The 23345-nt window shown below is 39.3% G+C and overlaps 1 protein-coding gene across 3 annotated transcripts; it reads right to left on the reverse strand.

Annotated features, from left to right (window-relative positions):
- Positions 1-190: 190 nt before the first annotated feature.
- Positions 191-21597, reverse strand: GCFC2 (GC-rich sequence DNA-binding factor 2). 3 transcript variants are annotated; one of them, XM_076332678.1, is made up of 19 exons: positions 21231-21597; positions 20300-20410; positions 18809-18973; positions 17934-18152; positions 16794-16879; positions 15248-15363; positions 13295-13481; positions 12200-12323; positions 10436-10514; positions 9662-9774; positions 8725-8924; positions 8149-8302; positions 7748-7869; positions 6416-6492; positions 5582-5648; positions 2301-2447; positions 1826-1950; positions 1315-1469; positions 191-627 (listed from the first exon to the last, which is right to left on the reverse strand). In XM_076332678.1, exons 1-18 carry the CDS (start codon positions 21595-21597, stop codon positions 1355-1357), a joined length of 2574 nt encoding a protein of 857 aa, XP_076188793.1. In that variant the 3' UTR covers positions 191-627; positions 1315-1354. The 3 variants fall into 3 exon arrangements, with proteins under 3 accessions (XP_076188793.1, XP_076188794.1, XP_076188792.1); XM_076332679.1 differs by having other exon boundaries at positions 191-1469; positions 8149-8299; XM_076332677.1 differs by having other exon boundaries at positions 191-1469.
- Positions 21598-23345: the final 1748 nt, after the last annotated feature.

Raw genomic sequence — 23345 nt, forward strand, 5'->3', positions numbered from 1 at the left:
GCCATTGCATTTTTGTTGGCATTCTGAGAGGAAAAGCAACAGAAATTCACCATTATTAGAAAGCAGGATTTGCAACATAACTCGTAACTCCTGAAGGCAATGAAGGCTAATGGTGTCTGAGGTTTTTTCATACTTCTAACAACATTCTTGTCACATGTTAAAGAACTGAACTATAGGAGTCATTGACACAGCAAAATATTTTTACTTTATTTTCAAAATAAAACAATTATTTTAAAAGTCATCTTTTGTCTGTAACACTGATCAAAGCCATTTACAATTAAAATATTTTACAAAAATATATTTTTAACTTAAAAAAATATAAAAGAAATCATATGGATTAAGTCTGCAAGAGTTAAATTCTAGTCCTAGAAGATTTTGGAGAAATACAGTCAGAAGTAAACACACAGAGTCTGTGATACACTACGGTTTCTACAAAAAAGCATCCTTGTTATTCTATAACACTATTTATTGCAAATATACAAAGTTATAAAAAATTAGAAATCTAAGAAGGGTATGATGAAGTAAGGTTCAGCAGATCTTACTGGGAAGCAAAAGGAAGACTTTCCTAGAGTTTCAGTCACTAGAAAGTAACTGAAGTTGTTCTTGTGCTTCTCATCACCAAGATGCCTGTAACAAAAAAAAAGCCCGATAAAGCAAGATGTGCGACAACTCCAGGTGTGCACACACGAGTTCAGTCTGTATTGCTCAAGCACAAAAGTACGCACATCAGGCACTATCTTCGCTACGTGTTTGCTCGTCCCCATTCTCCTGTGCAGCTCTTACCTCACTGAACCCACATTTGCCATCAATAAACATTCATCAAACTCCTTACCTGCACACCGACTTCTCATTTCTGTACCAGGGCCAAAACCCCTGCAACATGATGAATTCTTTTTCACCAGGGATGGCTTAACGATAACCCTACCAAAATCACTGTGACCACAGTCAGAAGAGCTCAACGACTGCTGAGTCAGGGTGATATTTAGCAATGTAATACTGGAAATAGCTTGTAAAGTTGGCTACTCACTAGCAGTGATAAACCTTACAGGCACTCACTCTCTTTCCAGGAATCCTTCCAAAAAGGATAAAGCAATAAAGTATTGTCATACGTTTTAGCATGCCTGAACCGTCGCTCTACTGCGACAACTGTAACTTCTAAAAAGACTCCTTAACCTAAAAGTAGATGGCAGTAGAAGACATTTGCAACAAAAAATCCTCAAGTATTTAACAGTAAGACAGTGATTACTACTAAATCTTTGAGTAGGCTGGGTCCACTAATTAAATTTCATATTAGAACTGTTTTAGCATTAATACCAGGCTTGCTTCAGTAATATAAATGTTCCTTCAAAATTTCCTATTTCCCGATCATGGATTTAAGGTGTTCAAGTTTGTACTCTTCAATGAAGTCTTCAACAATATGCAGAGCTTTGACTTTCACCAGCAGGAGAAGAACTTCTTTTGTTTCATCACTATAAAAAAAGAAAAGTTTTATATAGCACCACTTTTATGTACCTGACTTTTAATTACACTTCATGTTTATTAATTTTAAAGAGAGTCAGGTCGCTCTCCTTGGCTGCTTGTCATCAGGTGACCTTGGCTACACGGATCACTAACAGTACCCAACATCTAGCGCCTCAAACTATCGCATTAAACTAGAACTGCAGAAGCGCTCCTTTACATTATGGACTCCATCTTTTATCTACATATGTGACGAGAACATCCTTGAAGTGTCAAATATGTGAGACTTAAGGAACTTAAGAAATATTTAACACAAAGTGTAGGAGGAAGTGCTTGAATCCCAGGGCAAGCCTTATCTATGTATTACCTGTGGTTATTCTTGTGTAGCGTACGGGCACACTGCAGCAAGTGCTGGCAGAAGTTCAGTAACTCAGGGAGAGTTGATCCACTTTTAAGATCTTGGAACCATCTTTCTGGGAGGCACGCAACCACCTGCTCACACAAAAAATATTTGGAAAGGTTTAAAAAGAAAAATCTTTCAATATAACCAAGTCACATCACTTCTGACTTTTCTTTTTGGCAGGTTCAGTCATTATTAGTGGTGTGCTTTTTCTTTGAAACCAAGTCTGATTATCCCTACAAGTAGTTATTCTGAAGAACCTATGGACCAATGTTTGCTCTAAAATGCTTTGATGCACCAAGGTCGTTAAAAAAATTTTAATTTTTTAAAAATGTCATTTACATTTTAGAATTTTTAAATAGTCCTTCTTCAGTCTAGACTCCTCTTCATGAAAAAAAGCTTTTAGCATACGCTCTCTTCCAATGTACATGTTGTCTTTTACCTTATTACACTTTTCTATATTATCCAGCCCTGGTGGTGTGTTTAAGAGGTTCAGAAGAAGGTAACGATTCAGCAACTTGCTCAGTCCCAAATCACGGACCGTATCTTCTTGTACAATCCCATCCCAAAGAAGAACATTGGAAAGCAGCTGCAGTAATGAAGAAACAGAGAATATGCATACTTAGGTGGCTAGAGGTGTGCTAACACACAATATTAAAAGTTTTTTGTTTAAAAAAAAAAGATAATATTATATCCATCTAATTTAAGTACTCAAAACCCAGGATTCACCCTCTCCAAATTACTGTCAGTTAGCTGCTAATAAGCTGCATATAGTAAATAATCTTATCAAGTAGGATAATTGATTTTACACATGCATATGAACTGTACCCTAATATGTGTATATATGACCTCCCAAGGTTGGGAAGAGCATTTGACCCTTCCAATAGGTTAACAATTTGCTAAGGCCCAAGTACAGAAGACAACTATGCTTTGTTCTTTTCACAGAAGAGCTGGCAGTCAAATCTGGAAGCGTGAAAGAAGGAAAGAGTATTTAAGACACTCCCCCTAAAAGAAATACAGACCAAGAACAAGTGGCATCCAATTCTAAGCAATCCTTCAGAGAATCCAAGACAGCAGTAAAAAAAAGTAACTATATCTGCTCAGGATTAGCCTACACGCAGCCCCTCATAACATGAGGGAGGTTGGTAGCCACAGTTCATAGCAGCATTTTTTGTAGTTGATCTCAGTATTATTAGGTACTGAGAGTTTTCTTCTGTTGCCCCATCACTATAAATCCTTATAACTGTTGTCATTTTTGAGTCTGATGAAAGAACATGGCTGTTTTTTCCCTTAACTCAGAATAGGTTAATTTTAAGGTAACTGTTAACGTCAAGGTAATTTACCCTCACAAACACAGCATACTATCTTTGCAGTCACCAGTCAAAAAGCACTCACAAAGCCCACCACCTTCGCACATTTCTCTGGAGTATCTGATGGGACGCTTCCATCTAACTGCATGAGCGACTAAAACACAGATGAAAGAGAAAGGAGTGCTTCCACTGGCCAGCATTAATCAGGAAAGTACACAGCTTCAGGGCTTCTTGTTACTATGCTACACACTGTATCTACACTAGGCAAGTTAGGCAAAACCAGGGTACAAACACTGAACTTCCATCATCTGTAGTTTTGCATTAGAAGAGTTCCTGGCTCACTTCTCACCCAAGCCAATTAGTATTCTTCCATACAATTTCTGGGCATGGTTTAGAGGCTATTCCTAACAAGTATTGTGAAGATGGCAACCCGTATTGAAAGACAGGGTTTAAGAGCATGAATGGGGGGGCTGCACAATGACAGTGGGTCTCAGTGCCAGAGAGCAGTCTCAAGCACAGATGAGTTACACTAGTCTAAGTATTAAGTAGGTCCCAAGAGTTTAACACAGATGAGTTGCAGTACTATTTACCCTGCAGTGACTGAATTCATGCCTCCACTCCAGAAAAAATGATGTAAGAACTATTCAACAGATATACAGAGCAAGACGACTTTAAACTTCTCTCCATTATCACCCCTTCAGAGACTACCGCTGTGACAGTGAAGATAGAAATCAAAAGCTAAAAGGAGAAAACTTCGATCTGCAGGAGAAAGCACCCAGGTCTGATTTCCAGGAAAACACAACACAGTCCTAGAAGGTGGAATCAGAATCCTAAGTCTGCCTTGGTTTTTGCTAGGTGTCCTAACCCCTGAGTATTAAGCCCCCTCTTGCTTTCTCTTCATCTGTCCACAACAGACTCCCACACAGCAGCTCACCCCAGGAGCAGAGGTGGCAAGTCTTTTGCAAAACAGACCTCTAGACATCCAAATTTCCAGGTTTTTCAACAGAAAGGAAGCTCTGCGTCATGACAACAGGAAGCATACGCAGGGCTAGGCATTGTGAATAGCAGGGGAACTGGAATATTGTCTGGGATTTTAATGGGGTTTTATGCATCTAAATCTCATCTTTAGTAAGAATCCAAATCTACTCCTAGAGGAAATACATCTTCACATCTTAAGTAGGAACAACTGAATCACAGGCATTCAGAAATTCCCAACTCAGCACCCCAAAAGTAAAACTATACTGACGTGCTTATATGAACACGCAGTGATTATATTCTACACTAAGGGTTAGCATAACTAATGCCATTTTGTAAGGCAAATGGCCATTCTCTGTGACTGAGCTGGTCACATATTAGCCCCCTTCCCCCTCATTATCAGGCCCTGAAGGTCCTGTGCACCAAGCAGATGAACCAAACAGATTTCTTCTTCTTCCCCTCCCTGTCGGCCTCAAGATTTCCAGGCGCCCGGCTGACTACTCCCCTCCTTACCAGCCTTGATGGTCCCAGGCACCCAGGCAGCCAGGTGGTGGTGATGACCCCATCACAGAACAGGGAAGTGTAACAGCACACAGAGCACTGTCTATAAAATCAAGCAGTTACAAGTCCTAAGGGGAACTTGCACCAGAACTGCTGCTGGACAGTGAGACCCATGAGCCCCCCCGGTGGCCAGGGACACCTCCGCCATCCCCGGCTTCCTCCAGGGATTGAGTGACTCGTATTCTTTTACGTGTTTCTAGTCTGGATTATGACTGTTATGTTATTCATGCTGCAAGCCAAATATTAAGATTTGACCTGATCTGCAGAGGGTCCAGGTGGTTAGGAACCATAAGCTAAGCTGTGCTATAAATTCTGTGCTAGGCTACTTATAAAATTGTGCTACACTGATACTGATTATAAAAATCCTGTGCTACTCTGATCATAAAATGCTATGCTAATCACAAAATTCTGTTAAAAAAAGGTAAATCTTGAATTGTACCTACAACTTAGTGCCATCGTTATTCTGCCCAGGATCCCCAAAAGAACCTGTCTGTACCCGTAGTGTCGGGTGACAACCTCTTAGCAGAGTGGCAATGACTAATTAATATGATGTAAGGCCAACAGGCCTGGCTGACCCACTCAAGGAAAAAAAAATGAACCAGCAGGAACAGATGGTCAGATCAAAGTCTCTTGCAGAAGATGTACCCATTGAGTAGACAAGAAACAAAGCGTACGTTTATAGCTCATTCTTAAATCATCACATGCAGGTTGCACAGAGAACACATCCTTCACTGAGAAAAATGGGTATCCATCCTAATAAAAATGTATTAATCTCCCAGGACTCAGACTTGCCTGAAGATATATTTCCTGACTGACTGCAAAATATTTTTTCACTAAAATGAATTTCAAAGAAAAAAAACAGGTATATTTTCTCTACCTTAAAAGCTGACCAAAACCGTCTTTGTTGAAATTTTGAACATAGCGATGATTTGTCTTCCACAGTGCTGGTCATGGAAAGAAGGGGAGGAAAAAAAAAAAAAGGTAAAATAAGGATTTATTTTTTGTTTGTTTTTAAAAGAAGATAAATAGACAATTGATCTCTTAGATACTGATGAATGTTAATTCTGGCATTCTTTCAGCAGTGACAGCCACAATCAGAATAAAGGTTTAGGGAAACAGCTGTCAATTTGATCCCATTATAATACAACTACTATGAAGTAAGTTCAATAAAATTAGCAGCTGGAAACACCTGTGTCTACATATCATGGATTCAGATCAAAATAACATTGCTTAGAACCAAACATCCTACACTAGCTTCAGCAAAGCTTCTCTCCTAGCTGTATCTTAACCCCACACTTCCCAGACTCCCACTCATTCCCATCTTTGAAATAGTGCCCAGTAATAAGTACCAACAATATAAACCCTATTTTAGGAATGACAGGAGGAATCAGGGGACACACACATGTGACACCAGACCACCTAAACTAACACAGGCCCTCAGATATAAGTTGCTATGCTAAAATCAGACTGTGGACCTCATATACTACAAAGTTTTTGGTTACAGGAGCAAAAAAGCACTAAGAGTTACCCTTATTAGAAAGAGTTCATGAACAGGAATAAGGCTTCATAAACTTTCCTATAATAAAACAGTAGAAGGCATGTTTATTCCATTAGCTGTTAATGGTTGTCTACAATATTTCATCTACATCTGTGGGGAAGAGGGGTACAGAAGTTTAAAAAAAAGTTTAGAAGAGTCCCAGAGTCAGCTTACCTTTTAGGATACAGAGGAATAAAGACATCTTCCTCTACAGATTTCTTCATTCTCAGGACAGCCATGTTCATCAAATCCTATTTAAAAAGAATTGTTAATGTGTCTTCACAAGAAAGACTTCATCTTCCATTTATAACAACTTCAATGGTTATTCAGTTCATCTAGAAGTGCAATATGCTAATTAGAACTAAGTACAGTTGACACTTGTATATAATACACACTGAGACCATAAATATATTAAAAACAGTAGACAAATCACAGCTGTAATTATCTATAGGGTTAACCTAGGGGATTGTTTGTTTTTTTTTTTTTTAAGATGAAGTTATTTCCCTAAGTGAGGCCTTTTTTCGCATGTTAATTTGCAAGGCAGCAGGAAAACTGTATGGATTAACAACAAAATAAGTTATGCACATAGGATCTCCATAAAAAGCTGCGAAATTCTATGTAAAAAAAAAATCACCATAGCTAGGATAGTATGTGTTTTTAGGCAATATGCTTTTAGGTGCCATAGATTCACCTACTTTTTTTTTTAAAAAGCCTTTTTATTTATTTATTTAAAGTTCTGGTTTACTTTACTTTCTGTACAAATGGTATCTTGGCTAAGGTCAGTTGTACCACCTGACTTCAAGGCATGGTTTGAAATCAGCAACCTTTGGAAGGCTCAGTTGGAAGGCATAAACACTTTGTTAAAAATATTTATTTTCATACTCAGGGCCTAAACATCCATCCCATTTCACCACTTTTATACTAGATAAACCTCCAGATTTACATCAGAATAGAACCGGAATCAGGCTGAAGAAGGTTATGCTAGAGTGACTATATGTATAAAAGTAATTATTAAAAGACTGCTAAGATTACAAAGTAGTCTTTCTCCTAGGCAATTAACCAACCTTTGGGGATTTTCAAGTTTTAAAATTCTAGATCTACTTTATAAATAAAAGCTTGAGGAGTTGACCACTGGAGCATTATTAGCATTTAACACTCAAATTTTGAAAGATAACTAAACGCAAATCTAAATTCTAACCATTGTTATTGTGGTGAAGCAAGATTAGATCTACGATCAGATTCTTGTTAGGTACAGGCAGAATTTTTCTAGGAACAGGAGCTAATTTCTGCCTCAAGAGTGTCCCATCTCCCATCATCTCCAGTAACAAGAGCATCAGAGAGCTGGAAGTTTAACTGTTAAATCTTCTTAATATAAAGTGACAAAACAAACAAGTAATCAGAACTGAACAACTTCAGGACAATGTTCTATGCACCCATAGGAGCACACCCAGAAAGCACACACGGTGGATGAAGTTCTCCCTTCCCCAATACCACAGGAGCTTTTACCTCTTTTGCTCGACTGCATTCATTTTTGGAAAGGACTTGTTTTTCAAAGATGTTACTGCAAAGCTGCACAAGGTTCTTTGTCTGTGAGGTAGATAAAGGATCCCACACACTCTTTACAAATGCTGAAAAAAAAAAACCCCAGGAATTTATTTCATTCACAATATGCAAGTGGTTATCCACTCTAGTTTCAAGGCATTACAATGTAACAGAAGTAAACATATAAAAAGCTAAGCCCCTCACCATAATCTTAAAGAGGCTACCTTAGCCTCACTCTGTGGAACTATGTAATCACTACATCTTGGAGCATCATTATATAACTAACATGATTTGATAGCGATCGCTTTTATTTAAGGTTTGATTGCCTAGCTGCAGTGAACATTTTCAAGACAATTTTACTATACCTGTAATTTTTGGAAGAATAGTTTTTTCAATCACTCTAGGCAAAACTTCTTGATCAGGATCATCATCCCTTTTTGATTCAGATACGTTTTTGGCATCACTGAATTCTTTTATAGCTCTGAACCAGGGCATCTCTTCCAACTCTGTAAAATTCTGCTGAAAGATCATTCCTGTTAGTTGTTCAGCTGGTCAGGATTAAAAGAAAAGCTCCATCCAATATACCACAGCCTCCCACTTAATTTCAGATCCACCCTCATCACTGAACAGGCCAAAACAGCGCATCAGGAAAACTAGATTTAAAGCTAGAATTTAAAGGGTGGAATTGTTAAAGCGTCTTCAAAGAAGTCAGAAGAATTCTTTTTACAGGGGGTGTTGCAAAAGGGGCTGGACATAGGGGGAAAGGAGAAAGTTAAGAAGATTCCAACCACATGCTTCTGTTTCTGAGACCAACACAGTGTTTTTCTAATATTTCTAATACACTGTGCTATGTATGAAAAATGAGATGTTTTTTCTATATTAAAACATAATACACAAACACACATACAATTTTTGAAGAAAAAGTCAGCTGATGCACCTACCTCAAGAGGATTCCAATTTATTAACTGAACTCTGATCAATGGATTTAATAGCTTAGGCAGGCAGAAACTGATATAAGCATCACAGTAAGAGTCAGGAAACTTCTCTTTCCACTCCTGGAATTTCAACAGGATTTTTCTGATGTCACAAAAATCTGCATGTACATCTTCAAAGACTTTCCTACTATCCTCTAAAACGTTATCTATGGATCATATTCATTGGGAATAAAAAGAAACAATCACAGAACTTATTGAGGCATAAGCTGAAGAATTTATGCATCTATAGGACATAAGAAATATCTATATGATAATTGCATTTGTCATTTATCTTTGACACACCTGACACTGAAATGGGTTTTAAAACCGGCTCCCTGGAAAACCCAGTTTCAGAAAGAAATACTGTCAGAAGACCAAAAAAGGCAAGTTTCTTCATGATCTATTCCACAGATTTATACAAGCACTATGTTTCAAACTTTATACCACAGTGATAAACTTTCAGACATGAAAACCCTTCTGCTGTTACCTGGAGAAAAGGTATAATGCCTTTCCCTGCTCCTCTTCATCCATTCATTCAAGATAATTAGAACACCAACCTTTAATTCACTCTATCTTCAGAAAACTAATTGATTATACAAAACACATTGTAGCATTGCATTGAGTACTGTCAGATCAGCTTTGGCATAATCTAAGACAGCTTACTTCCAATTGAAACAGTCATGTAATGCCACCACCACATAACTCATACCAAAAGAAATCTACAACTATACACCTATTCTTCCCAATTAGTCAGAACCATCTGAACGCATTTCTTTTCTACAGTATGTAACTAAGAACATGTAACTCGAATTAAGTATTTCTTCACCTTTCCTAACAAAAAAATCATTAAAAAAAATCAGAAAGAGATTTTGTTCTAGGACATCACAATAAGACTGTCACCAACCTTTGCTCTTCTGGAACTCAGTCACCTCTGTCGGAGTCAGCTCATCATCACTCGACATGCCTTCATGGTGATCAGCTTCTCCTGAACACTCTCTCATTTGCCGTCTGCAAGTCCTGTATTTTGTAATGAACTCAGATGAGTTATCGTCCCCTTATGTGCAGTAGGAAGCTTAATGAAAAATAATCTGACTTCAAAAAATGCACTAAAAGCAAGTTGTGAGAGCAACAGCCCAAGGAACCGCATCTTTTTTTTTTGGGGGGGGGGGGGGGACACGACAAACAAACAGTAGCAGTCTCTGAACACTATAATATCCAAAATGTAGTATCTGGCCTACACTGATAGCAGGGGAGGGGCTAGATATAGCTTTGCTTCACTTGCCGCCACCACCACCCCCAGCAGCAACAATACTGCCTTATTTTTTTTTGCTATCTATACAATAATACATAAATATATTTTTGTATAAGGTCATAATTTCATTTACTACAACAGGACAGAAAAAGCTTCCGTCATATAGTTTTGTAAATAGCCTCACTTAAATCTTTTTAATTTAAAATAACAAGATCTATTAGCATTCATTTTCAAATCAACATGAAGAGAATGACATTACCAAATAGATGGTTTCCAAGTACTTTGAGTTTTGGAAAGCAAATACATATTTTTTTGTATAATCTCATTTAGTAATCCTACAGGTTTACATTCATCAACACATAAATGACAGAAAGCCAGTGTACAGCACATTTATCAGAGTTAAGCGTACATGTACGTAATACCTACCTTCGATGTTCACACATTTCCAGAAGCTGGGTCTTCTCATCACCTTCCAATCCACCATTAGTTGGTTTGTCATCCCCACCTATCAGAAGACAGAAACAGCCAAAAATAAAATGGTATGATTTTAAAGTTCCTATTTTCTCAAACAGGAAACAGAGATTCTCCTTCTATTGTTCTTCATTTGGAAAACAGCCAAAGAAAAAATCAAACCTCCTATTCAAAACTCTAACAGTCTCCAGACTAACGCGCAGTAAGTATTACTTGTTAACTGCATATAGTCAGATGTGGTTGTTCCCTTATAGCAGCTGATGAAAAGGCGAGTTTGATGACATTCCAGTCAACACTCATTGCTTCCCAATCTTGGAAAAGGAAGTCACTGGCTTCCACAGTAGGTCCTTAGCAATGTGAAAGGCAAGTGCAGGGACCTACCTTCGTCCTGTATGTAAAAAATGAAGCCATGTAATAAATTAGAATAACTTTTGAGGTTCGTTTCCAACATTGTAATGGAAGTTAAATCCCCGATTTACACTATTCAAAATCAGTGCATTTAGATTTCAAGAGTAGTCAGCTCCCTGCTGTCTCCTGTTATCTGAGTGGTCAGTGTTCAACCCCAGTTACCCCTACTCTGATTCTTGAGTCCAACACAGAAGTAGAAACTAGAAGCATTTTCTCGTTGGGCCATTCATTTGCATCACTATTAACTGGCTGACATGTGCACAACATGCCAAAAAAAAGTGTACTACTACTGAAGTATTATCATAGAAGAAAAAACAGCCTTCCCACTATATTAAATTCAACTAGGAACATAAAAAGCAATTAAAAGTGCTGCTAAATATCCAACTAGTGTCTCATTTGTAATGAGCTGGAAGTAAAATCATTTTAATGGCAACTATTATGGCACTACCCTTTTCTTCTTAATACCTGCTGTCAGTCTACTACACCATTTTACAAAGTCATACACGCTGCTAGCTTTCTCGAATCAGCAGCTTATCTCCTGTGTAGCGAGAAGACTGAACCCCTATGATTAGTAGTTACCAGAAACTGGTGCATCTGGCCTCCATCTGCTCCCAGCAGCTCCAAGCATATTGTTCTTAGTTTTGCCTAAACAGTTTTAAAGGGTTTGGAAGTTTGGGTTTTTTTTTTTTTAAACAGCTAAAAATTCACATGGCATATAAACAACATATCAGTGTGGAAAGGAAATATGAGATGAGAAAATTGTAATAATTTTTCCTACAGTGACTGAAAAACACTGTTTTGTTTTAGATAAAACCCTTACACAAAATGGCTTCTTTCTTCATGTCCTTCCCTTCACGTGTTACCTCCTAGTTTGAAGTCTCCATTGTGAGCACACACATAGCCTTAAAGCCTTTACAAGCTCTCATGTAAAAGCGATGTTGCCAAGTAAACACACTGCTTTTTCATGTATTCACAGAATCGCGCAATAAGTGACCTTTCTCCAACTTAAGACCTACTAGAAAACTGACTCAGTTTTTCGTTTTAAATATTGATGGGAATTGCTGAGTTGAATAACTAAAAATTGACAAAGTACTTGGTCATGTTATGTTCACTATTAAATCAGAGAAAAATAGTATCATGGGCCTGAGGTAAGGATTTCATTCGAGGTATAGTAGAGCACACCTACTGACAATGGGAAGGGGAAAGGAGATCAAAGGTGAAAATTAAAAGCTTCATCCAAAAATTAACTGTATACTTCTGTTCAAAGAGTGAATGTTTCAATAAGAAAATAACTTCTAACTTCATACTAACTTGTCAGATGCTGAACATAAGCAGATTCATTTTTCAGCTCATCTTGCCTTCGTTTCAATATTCTCATGGCTCGTTGCTGAAGAAGTACATGTACAGCCAATTCTAGATCGTTAATGTATTTCAGCTGAAATATAGGAAACAGTAATCAGGTTTTCAATTAATTAAAATCCCAAAAGAAAGAACAAGAAACAGTTTCCATGGGTTTTCAGTATAGCCGTGAAATTAGAACCAAAGTATCATAGATTGAAAAATAAGTCCCTGGTCATTGGAGTTTTTCAGGCTTTTTTGTAAGGCTGAAAAACACAAACTAAATGCCAGTTGCTCATCACAGGACTACCTAAGACTTCATACAAAAGGGTTCAACGGGACACTATTAGTGCACTTAGTTTGCTTCCAGTTTGCTTTTGAGCCACTAGCTATTAATGTATTCGTTAACTAACATTTGTTCTCTTTAAAGTTACATGAAGAAATTCACAATTGCAATGCAATTAAGTGACATAAATTAGATTTGATAGCACTATCTATAGAGGATAACAGCAGTTTACTTTCACTGAGGCCAAACTTTAGGCAGCTGCTCCCCTTCTACCAATCTTCATCTTTTTAAACACACAAGGTTTGCAGTTCAGGAAACAGATGCAGCTGATAACGTAGACAAATTCTCACAGAGCTCTGCTAACTCAATCCCAACTCGAACCTAACACAAAATCCTTACTAACTCTGTTGTGTAACCCTGAGTAAAGACATTTCAAGAGATCCCAAAAGTGAATTTAAGCACCACCTCTCATTCAACTTCAGTGCACTCTGGTTACTAGACCTGCAGAAAACTCCCTCCAGTAACATTTTGTCTTCATCCAACAGAATCTAGGTGAGATCACAGCTCAAGTCAGTATACCTATACTAGCTTGATCATCACTTCAGGTGAGGGTTGATTTGTTTTCCCTGTATTTTGTTTCCTGTTACATTAAAATTTCTGATAGAACTGATTTTTAACTGAGTGCTGTCCCTCATCATTTCCAAACAAAAAACCCTCATCTTTCATTGACAGAATGCACCTTTATCATCTAAAAAAAAAAAAAAAGAGGAAAATATACATACTTTTTCATTCAAACAGTTTATCAAGTTTTCTACGTATGTTTTCATGGCCCTGTAGAATTTGTAATTCAGAGCTGCATCCGAAGACTTCTCTAACTCCTGGACAGTCAGCTTTGAACTTTCAATGTCCTCCATATATTTTTCATACTCCCTCTGGTGGGCACGGTGCACATCCTGTAGCGATGTTATCCTAAAAGAGTAACCCAGACAACTGAAACTACTGCCAAGTTAACAGTTGATACATTCCAAAACATTTTTCTCATTATAATCACATCCAAAATCTTTGCCTGTACAAATAACAGTACTTGCATTTGAGCTAAGAAGCATTGAAAGATTTATCCATGCCAACGTTTGCAGAAGCATGGGGTGTGGACAAGCATCATGCTTTGGAGACTCAAATGTCACTTACACGTTGCTAGTTTTGAAAGCACCTCTGACATGTTACCTAGATTCCTCAATACACCACACTTCCCAAAAACAAAGCAAGCCAAATTTTATGATGTCACATTGAATGGATTCTACCCAACATAATCTGGGGAAAACTACAGTTCACGTCAGCATGCCCATAATGGTTCAATATAAGTTGCATGGATAGCAGTACCTATAAGCATTCACCATGTGCTCACTACTAAATACAAACCGACTGAGGACTCTTGCTGCTAGTAGGTGATAAACCCAGGAACCTATGTCTACAGCTGTCACTAACTATTAGATAGGTAGCACAGGAACGTTTACATATATTACAACTCTGCTTCCTCTTTTTTTTTTCCCTTCCCTCCTTACATATCCCAAATGATTGCTCAGCTTGAGCAAGCCTGTAACAGAATCAAGAAAGAGACCACAACTTATTTCACTTCCCTGAAGCAGGAAACACTTTTCAATGAAAATAATTGAACTAAGCTATTGTTCTCCAACATGCTACAAGTTTAAAAAAAAAAAAAATAGCTATTTCAGCATTCATCATGTTAAACACATCTATGAAGTTTACATCAAACAGGTTCCCCCTCCCCTTCTTGCTATTTTCCGAATAGGTTTCCCACTCCTGATAGCCTTATTCTCAATTTCTTTTGATTCTGAACCTAAATTCCTACTTCATTTAACTCATTCCTTTCAAGTGATCATGGCAAAGAAAGTATACAATTCCACAAAAATATTTAGTCCAATTTAGTTGCAATTCTTTAAACAAGCAGGCAAATGATGGTCTGTACAAAGCGAAGCATATACAGGGAGAGCTTGGTGCAAGTCTGTAGCGCATATTTATGTTTCAGCTGTATAACGTTACTTGTCTAAACTTATCTGAACAGCTGCTTTGCAGTGCTCTGAGAGATGACAGGGGATGGCTTACCTTAGGATGCCTGACCCCAGCTGTCCTTCTCACACACGCCCTTGGAGGTTCCCACCTCCATCCCAGGACACTTCAGCTGCCCATACAGCAGCTGAACTGCTAAAGAAAAGTCACAGCCTAGCACACAACTAAAGGAAAAAAAAAAAAAAGGCAGGTTCTAGTTTGCCTAACCAGGCTGTAGAGAATTTACTGCTGCTTTAGGAAATACTGAGCTATTTTTGCAGCTGGTATAAGAACCACCATAAGAGGGCTATGATTGCCAGCTCCATCTGCCCCGCTTGAAGTTTTGCTTGCTGGGCAAACATAACATTGAACCAATGCTCCTGTCAGAAACTACTAGTGAGCATAAAAAGCTGCTGCCATTTAAATGAACTTACTCTAGTTGATAAAACACTCTTGAGAAGTTCAAATGCTCCCCTACAACAAAGCATTGCCAGGTACAGTTAAAAATTTGTAATACCCTACTGGACATCGTAACAGGCATATTACACATGAAATAACCAAAAACCCTCCAATACTCTCGAAAGAGTAAGACTTCAAAGCTGTCATCTCTCATTCTGTGACAAAAACTCAGAGAACTCAAAAGTTAAGTTCATAAGAGCAGGATTTACCTTTCAGTCAGTCGCTTCTTCACAATTTCCAAGTTCACAGGTGGTAGAGAAACAGAGGGATCAAACTTTGGTTTAACTGGTTGAGATTTATGCAGGGAAGCATCATCATAAGTTTCCTACAAGAATTTTAAGTGTTAATTTTTAATACACCATTTACACAAGTTTTCCCTCTGCAGCTCTATAGATCAACAGGATGCATCATTTGAATACAGAAGGCATATGATATAAAGATACATATTTCATTCCTCGAATTAAATACAGAAAATATTGTACAGAAAAGTACAACACAAAAGCAAAGGAAACAAAGTATAAAAAACTGCATGTATGTTGTATAAAAACATATAGTGCATAAATATATAAACAGCACAAAGTAATCCATAATTTAGGGTACACTTAAGTTGCTGTCTTGGTCTGAAAATATTAATAGCTTTCAATAATGCATAATGCTTCTATACTGACAGCTGAGACTTCGCTAGTGTTAAGATTCTAAATATAAAACACAGAAGTAGACTACAGCCAAGCGGTGATGACAGTATCTGATTTTACTCATCTCTTGCTTTTTTAAAACTATTTGAATATGATAAATTATTTTCCACTTATTAGTCATCTAATATTCTATTTTCTCATAGTAAACTTTCTGATTTCCTCCCCCCAATAAATATGAATGCTACCTTCTGACAAAGCCAGCGGCCAAAAGACAGATTTTTTTTTTTTCATTCTGACAACTCAGCTTAACCGTAATTATAACTAAAAAAGGATTCCACTGAATTTTAGCTTATAAATTAAAAGACACTTTGCATTCTAAAACAGTAGAAGTTTGTATATTAAAATCTAGCCAAAACACAATCAGTTGAAGCAATCAAGTCCATGACTAACAAGGTCTGCTACTAAAAAATGTTGCAGTTTCCTGAACAGCAGAAATTAACAGTTTTCCAGAAATGAGTATGAGGACCTAAGAACACCAATCATACTGGATTTGAAATTCAGCAGCAGAAAGATGTAACTTTCTCCCAGTCCTCTAACTACTTCCATTTAACAGGCAGAAATTCAAGAACTTCCAGCTCATCAGAAGACACACAGTTTATTTTTGCCAATTATTTACCAAACTAAAGAGATGGAATTCTGCTGAACTGTGAAAAGAGCTCTCAGATTGCAACCCAACAGAAATTTAGCATAATAAAAGAATAATTTTTGCTTTGCGACTTTTTTTGACATTTGTAGTATTTGCATACTCTTGCTTTCAAGATCCCTCGCACAGCAGCAAAAAAAAAAAATCAGGGTTCAGAATTTTATTCTCTGTTTTTCGGAGTCTTCCATCACATACAGGTAGACAACAATACCCTGCTTCTGAGCAGATTTTCAGATTACAGATTTTCATTACCATCTTCCCCTATTTCCAATTGCCTTTTCTCTTTAGAATTAGGGTATAACTTCCTAAAAACCTCCCTAATGAGAGGGCAGGTAGGAGGTATGACAGTACTCCAGAACAAGTTCTCTTGCCGATGAGCAAAACACATCTTCCAATGGTTAGGAAAGCATGTGTCACCTGAGAGAGTTTAACGGCTTTCTTTATTTGCTGTTCTTCCCACTTAATTTGTGCTTCATCTTCACTGGATTCATCACTCACAGACACTGGAAGTGAAAACAATCATTATCAGATGTAATTACATCTTTTATCTATCTTTCCCCTCCCATGTTCTCCCTCTAAAGCAACAATAGTTCTCCCAACCATTACTGAGAAGTGATATACACAAAAAACAGCAGATTAAGAAACTGTAGATGGAGGACTTCCAAGCCTTCCTTGTCTTTCAGTTTGGAAGTGGCTAGTGGGATTTGCAGAATTCACACCAATACTCATTTCCCCAACATACTGTTTCTCAGACAACTACTACTGCAGCGTGAGGAGCACAAACATCTCATTTTTATGTCTCAAAGCAAAGCTGTGTATAATACATATAAATAAGAGTATAAGTACAGTTAGACTGTAACACAGTGACATTATACACAGCAAATCCTTGAGCGCTCTAAAATATATGCTCTACTATAGATACAAAAATACCTCTTAGCATTAACTAGAATTGCAGAATCAGCTCATAATTACACATTCCTTATAACCCTTATTCAAATAATAAAGAAAACCCAGTCTACAACTCTGGCAAACCAGTGCTTCATGAACAAAACTGTATGCAGTTATAAGAGGCAAAAAAGCAATGGAAAAGCCACACATGCTTTGTGTGCAATAGGTTTGTTTACTTCTGAAGGGCTGGGTTGTTGGGTTTGGGTTTTTTTTTTTCCAAGAGCCACCATAACATCAGTGCAGGGAGAGCACTGGGAAGACCAGACCAGAAGCAGGATTTACAAAGCTTCAGTGGGACAGTTTGTCTTACACCACAGCAGCTTTATTCACGTTAAATGCTGTGCCTCCTACAAGGCAATTTTTTGCAGTCAACAAGGCCAAAAATAATTTTTAAGTGTTTCTCAAAGCATCCTGCACCACCACATTAGTGAGACCTAAACCAGATTAGCATCCCATATAAACATCAAGCACCAGCTGTACAGCCTATTGCCGAGACCCCTGAGGAGCAAAGCCTTGCCCAGTAAAGAGTGAGTGCTGCGCAAGTCCCACATTCTTCCAGACATCAGTAAAACAAAGCCACAACTACTGGGAGAAATGGCACAAACTCACCCATGTGTTCAGTCATCCTCTGCCTAAGAGTTCTCATTTTAGGAACAAAATTGAGAGTCTTCATATCAGCCTCATCTTCACTCTCCAAATCACTGCTTTCTCTTCTCCGAGAGACCTGACGACTGTTTGAAACATCCAGTGGAAGATAATCAGCCCGTGTCCTGGCTAAGTGACATTTCCTCCGAGCAGCATCAATACAAGCTGCACTGGGGATATTACCTGCATTGAAGAGAAAGAAAATCTGAGCAAAAGACTAAAAGCAACACTCTGTATCGCTCCTAATGTCAATAATGACCACTGTTCGGGATCACTGTACAATTCTGAATATAGGACACAAGATATTTTTCTATTAAGCTTACCATGTTGAATATAAGGAGATAGAAAAGCATCCTTAAAAAGCGGCTTTCAGTCTAAAAACAAAGTTCAGACTTCTTTCTTTTAAATAAATTGCCATTAGCCTGTCCTCCTTTTTTCCATCTCCCCAAAAGATATGGGTTACTAAACTTACTGAGTTTACAAAGGAATCCAAAGTTTACAAATCAGACAGCACAAATGAGCTTAAATTTTAATCTCATGAAGGCAATTATGAATCGTTAAACAGGATTTTTTTTGCTACCTTTCTTTTGAAACCAATGGTCATAATTTCTGATCCATTTCCAAAATTAACACAAAAATACAACAAACATCTGCAACCAAAAATACTGGGAAACTGTCACTATTCTTTCAGAAGGGTAGCCATGACTCAGCACAAACAAGATGCCTACACCTTACATGATTTAAGACTAGTGGGATTCATCTCACCTATCTTGTCACGTACTTCAAACAAAGAATGTTGTAAAACAACTTCATTTAAAAAAAAAATCCAGGAAACTAACCTGGTGATAAATCCCTCCTCCTCTGTGGAGAGCTGGATTCATTTTCAGAGTCTGAGCTGTTGTAGTCCTCACTTAGTGAAGAATAACTTTCATCCTCCTTCCCCTCCTCCTCTACTTCATGAATGCCCTTGGTGTTGCCAGTTCTAGGCTCCAACTGACAGATTTCTGTTTTAGGGGAAAAAAGTAAGATTCATGATTTCAGTTTCAGCTGCTGGAAACTGATGCGCCATAACTGGTTACCAGTAACTATTCATACCTTGCTGCAGCAAAGACTGGTCACTTATCTATCTCCACCTGTCCTCATTGAACATGTCAAGTTCCCTGACGCTCCAAGATAGTCATTTACAAGCCAGTTCTTGTCTCGACTGAAAGCATCTGTGATAGTCCTAAACTAGTATGTCCTTCTGAGACACAGAGCACATTCACATGTACAAAAGCAATGATATCAGCTCCCAGATGACAACTGATTAATATCCTGATAGCTTACAGCATATTTGGATTCATCTCCCTTGACTTTATAAACTATTTAGAAAGCGCTTTTTTTTTTTAGCATTAACAATGAGGGAGTCCTTATTTAAACTATAAAGGTTTACATATGTCTGTCCTGTCTCCAATTATCTTTGAATTCTTTAAAAAAATTGATTTCTCTTCATCTGCAACTACATCTTCAGTAAATCATCAGATTACTGAACAACCGAATGTGCCGCCTTTTATAAGAGTATGAGGTATACCTTTATAAGAAGTTACTAAGAAAATTTACCATCTCATCTGAATCACAATCTCAACAGGAATTATTTCTCAATCTAATTTATTTTTATCTAACAGTAGCAATTAATTAGGGTATATCTGTGAATTGACAGAGGCATCAAAAGGAGAATAGAGGGGAAGAAAACTTTTAGACACAGTTGTTTGTAAAACACACAAACCCCAAATATCCCATATATAACTCATATACTATGGTTCAATGAGACTATGAATACTACCAGATCAAGGCTATTGACTGTATTCAATTAAAATATTCAAATGCTGTAACAGCGCACAGTTTAATAACACAAAGTTTAAGGTTTACATTAAGTTTTATCAAAGAAAATCCTACTAAGCTCACATTTTCTTTCAATGCAAATACTCAGATCAAACTGCAATTTGACAGCAATAAGCAGTGGATAGTTGCCAAACACTTTCAAAGATACAATGCTGAGGTATAAATTTATTAACTCTGATGTACTACAGGGGTTCTGTACAACCAGGTCTTCTCAAGAACAGCCTCCAAGTTCTGATACTGTTTTACCAAGGTCATATGGAAAATAATTTCAGCACAAGTAGATTAAAATTATAAAACTGTAAAGCAACAGTATAAGTATAATCCTGGGTTCAGTTAACAAATAAAAAACATTTAACAGCAGTATTTGTACATCACTCTTCACTTACCGATTTTGTAATATATTTTCATATAAGTATTCCATTAAATATTTAACTGAAAAAAGTACTTACTTTTGCTTTCTTCAATTTCTGTCTGCGCAGGCAGTAGGCTTTCCTTCTTTTGAATTCTAAAGGTTACTTCATTGAAGGATGGTTTTTTAATTTTAAAAAACTGTTCATCACCTATCCAGATAAAACAAAATGATTCTGAGTAACATTAACAAGAGCAGCAGTATATGTGCATACATACATGTCTAAAGTACACGTAATCTCTACGTGTGCACGGCATATTTTTTGAAGTTCTGGCTGCATTAAGTCTAACTAGTTCTATGGCTTTATCACTCCAGATCCGTCACCTCTCAATTCAAAACTGCGCAGCTCGGCCTCCTCAACACAGCAACGCTGCGCTGTTGAAATGGACGGTTTCTCCGCAGCCTGTGTCCATCACCCAGTGGCTCCTGTAAGCTGCCCTGACCTGTCCCGCATCATCAGCCGCAAAAGCAACAGCCCAGAAGAGTCAATTAAACGTTTAAGTTTCAGTTATTTAAGCCTGTTCATCATTAACTCCCCTAGTCATGGAATCACACGCTATCCTCTTGCTTCCTCTCGTTTTCTCCAGCTCCAGGAGGCTTTCAAAAGCTTCCCAGCCAAACGCACACGGCCATCTGTCAACTTGGAAGTGCTTTCAGACGTATTTCTCTCATAAACCCTCGCGACAGCCCTATCGCTAACACAGCGCCCCCGGTTTTGGTCACAGAGGCGTGAAGGCGACTCGCGCCCCCCCCGGCTCACCAGCCCGGCGCTCAGCGAGGCAGGAGCCCGCCCCCCGTACGCGGGTGCGGAGCCGCAGCCCGTTCATCCAAGCTCCCAGCCCGGCTGCTCCCCCTCGAGCCTCCGGCGCCCGCCCTCCACGCCGGTGGGGTGTGAGGGTGCCGGCCGCCGCCCCGGGGCGGGTGAGGTTCCGCCGGCCCTCCGGAGGCGGGGGACGCCGCCGAACCCTTACCTTCCCGCTCCTCCTCGCTACCGAAGCTCAGCGGCACCCTTCCCCCCCGCGCCGGCCCGGTTCCGGCGAGGCGCGGCCCTCGGCCCGTAGCCGCCCTTCCACTCGCCTCCCGGCCCCCGGGGCTACCCGCCGGTTCCTCCGGGGACAGCGGCCCCTCCGCTGCGGCGGCCCTGGCCCCCTCGGGGAACGCGGCGGCGCTGCCGGGGTCCCCACCGCCTTCCGCAGGCTCCGCTTCCCGCTCGGAGTCGGAGTCGGAGCCGGGGGCTGGCGGCGGGGGGGCGGCGGACGGCTGCGGCTCCTCCTCGCTGCTGCCGCTGGAGGCCGCGCGCCGCCGGCCGCGGAAGTTACGCGGGGGCCGCCGGAACATTCCGCCCGGCGAACGGCTGCGGAGCTCCCCGCCTCCTCAGCGCGCATGCGCGACAACCCCAAAGCTCCACCTCCAACCCCGCGCAAACCCCGCCCCACGGCGCACACCCGCCTCTCCTCGCCTCGTCCCGCCGCGAGGTGGGCGTGGCACGGGGAAGAGATGTCCAATGAGGGCGAGGGGGCGTGCCCCCTGTTTAACCGCGGAGGAGCCGGAGGGTGGGCGGGTGCTGTGAGGAGCGAGGTGCAGCGCGGCGGGGCCGGGGGCTTGTGGTGTGGGCCGAGGGGGGAGCGGGAAGCGTCCCGGGGGCGGAAGGCAGAAGGCGTTCTGCTGGTGATTAATTGATCATTGATGCGCAAAAACGAAGCTTGTTTGAAGGGCCGTGGGCCTGTTTGTGGCAGGGGCTGCCACGGTGGGTGCGTCCCCTGCTGCTTGCTAGGTCATCAAAAACTTGATGGTCTTGTTATCATACGTATAATTTATAATTTATATTATATGTGTATGTATAATTTATAAACAACTTTAAATTATGAATAATGCCAATTAATAATAATAATAATAATACATATATGTGTATGTATAATTTATAAACAACTTTAAATTATGAATAATGCCAATTAATAATAACTATAGAATTAATAAACTATTTTACAACTACTATACGATATGTAAATTATATATGAATATGTAATTACTAACGCATAATTATTCATAAACCGCTATTTCAGCATTATTAAGAATATAAATTAATAATAAACAGATATACTTGATAATAGTACGTTATTCTAAATATGAAGCTTATTCCGTAACCTGTTGTCAAAAACTAATCGTACGTTTTTGTCCCTTTCCCCGGGTTTAGCTCCCTGAAGGAGTCAGGCAGGTGCCAGCACTGGTGCGAGGGGAGGGGAACGTATGGCTGGGAACAGAAGGAAGGTGGGATTGTGGCAAGCAATGACTTAAATTGCTTTGCATGATGAAGTGTTGTGCTGTTGCTTGTACCAGCCTTCCGTTTCTGCAGCGCTGACTTGAGCTATGTGTGATGGGCTATGTGGAAAGAAAGCACACCCAGCTTCAAATGAAACCTTGACAGCTACACAGAGCAAGTCCTTCAAGCAAGGCCTTTGTGTCTCAAGAGAAATATCCAAAAATAGCGGATGTTTGAAATGTTCTTGCTTAAATTGCCCCACCTTTCTGTCCTTCATCTGTAAGATGAAGATACTAATATTAACTTGCCTCAGGAATCTTGTGAAGAAAAAGCTGCATTTGTGAAGCACCCATTACAGTAAGAACAACATAAAAACCCAAGAGAAAAATAACTAAAATATATTTCTACTCAGCACTGGTTCTTAATGGTATGTATTAAATAAAGCCCAAGGCTATACAATGAATAGTGAGGATTATAAAATCTTTAACAATTCAATAAGCACCACTCATCTTGCAAGCATTATTCATCTTCTGCACTGAAAAAGGTTGGGGGTCTGGTGAAAAAAAAAAAGCAGTTCTGCAAGCACTGGAACTAAACTTTTTTATGGATTTGTGCCTAAAATTGACTTACTGCGAGCTCTGATTCAAAGCTGCCTTATAGCTGCAGAATTGATATATGCTTTCCCTGTATGGTTTCTCTGACTGAGGGATGAAGTCAAGGATAGTCTGGGGACGCACAGGTATGTTGAGTTTCTCTGTTGTAACCTGGACAATGCAGAGTTTGCTGATGTAGACTGACCTGGAATAATGCCAGTGAAGTTACTTGT

The sequence above is a fragment of the Aptenodytes patagonicus genome, chromosome 3, assembly GCF_965638725.1.
Source record: "Aptenodytes patagonicus chromosome 3, bAptPat1.pri.cur, whole genome shotgun sequence".
Classification (NCBI taxonomy): Eukaryota; Metazoa; Chordata; class Aves; order Sphenisciformes; family Spheniscidae; genus Aptenodytes; species Aptenodytes patagonicus.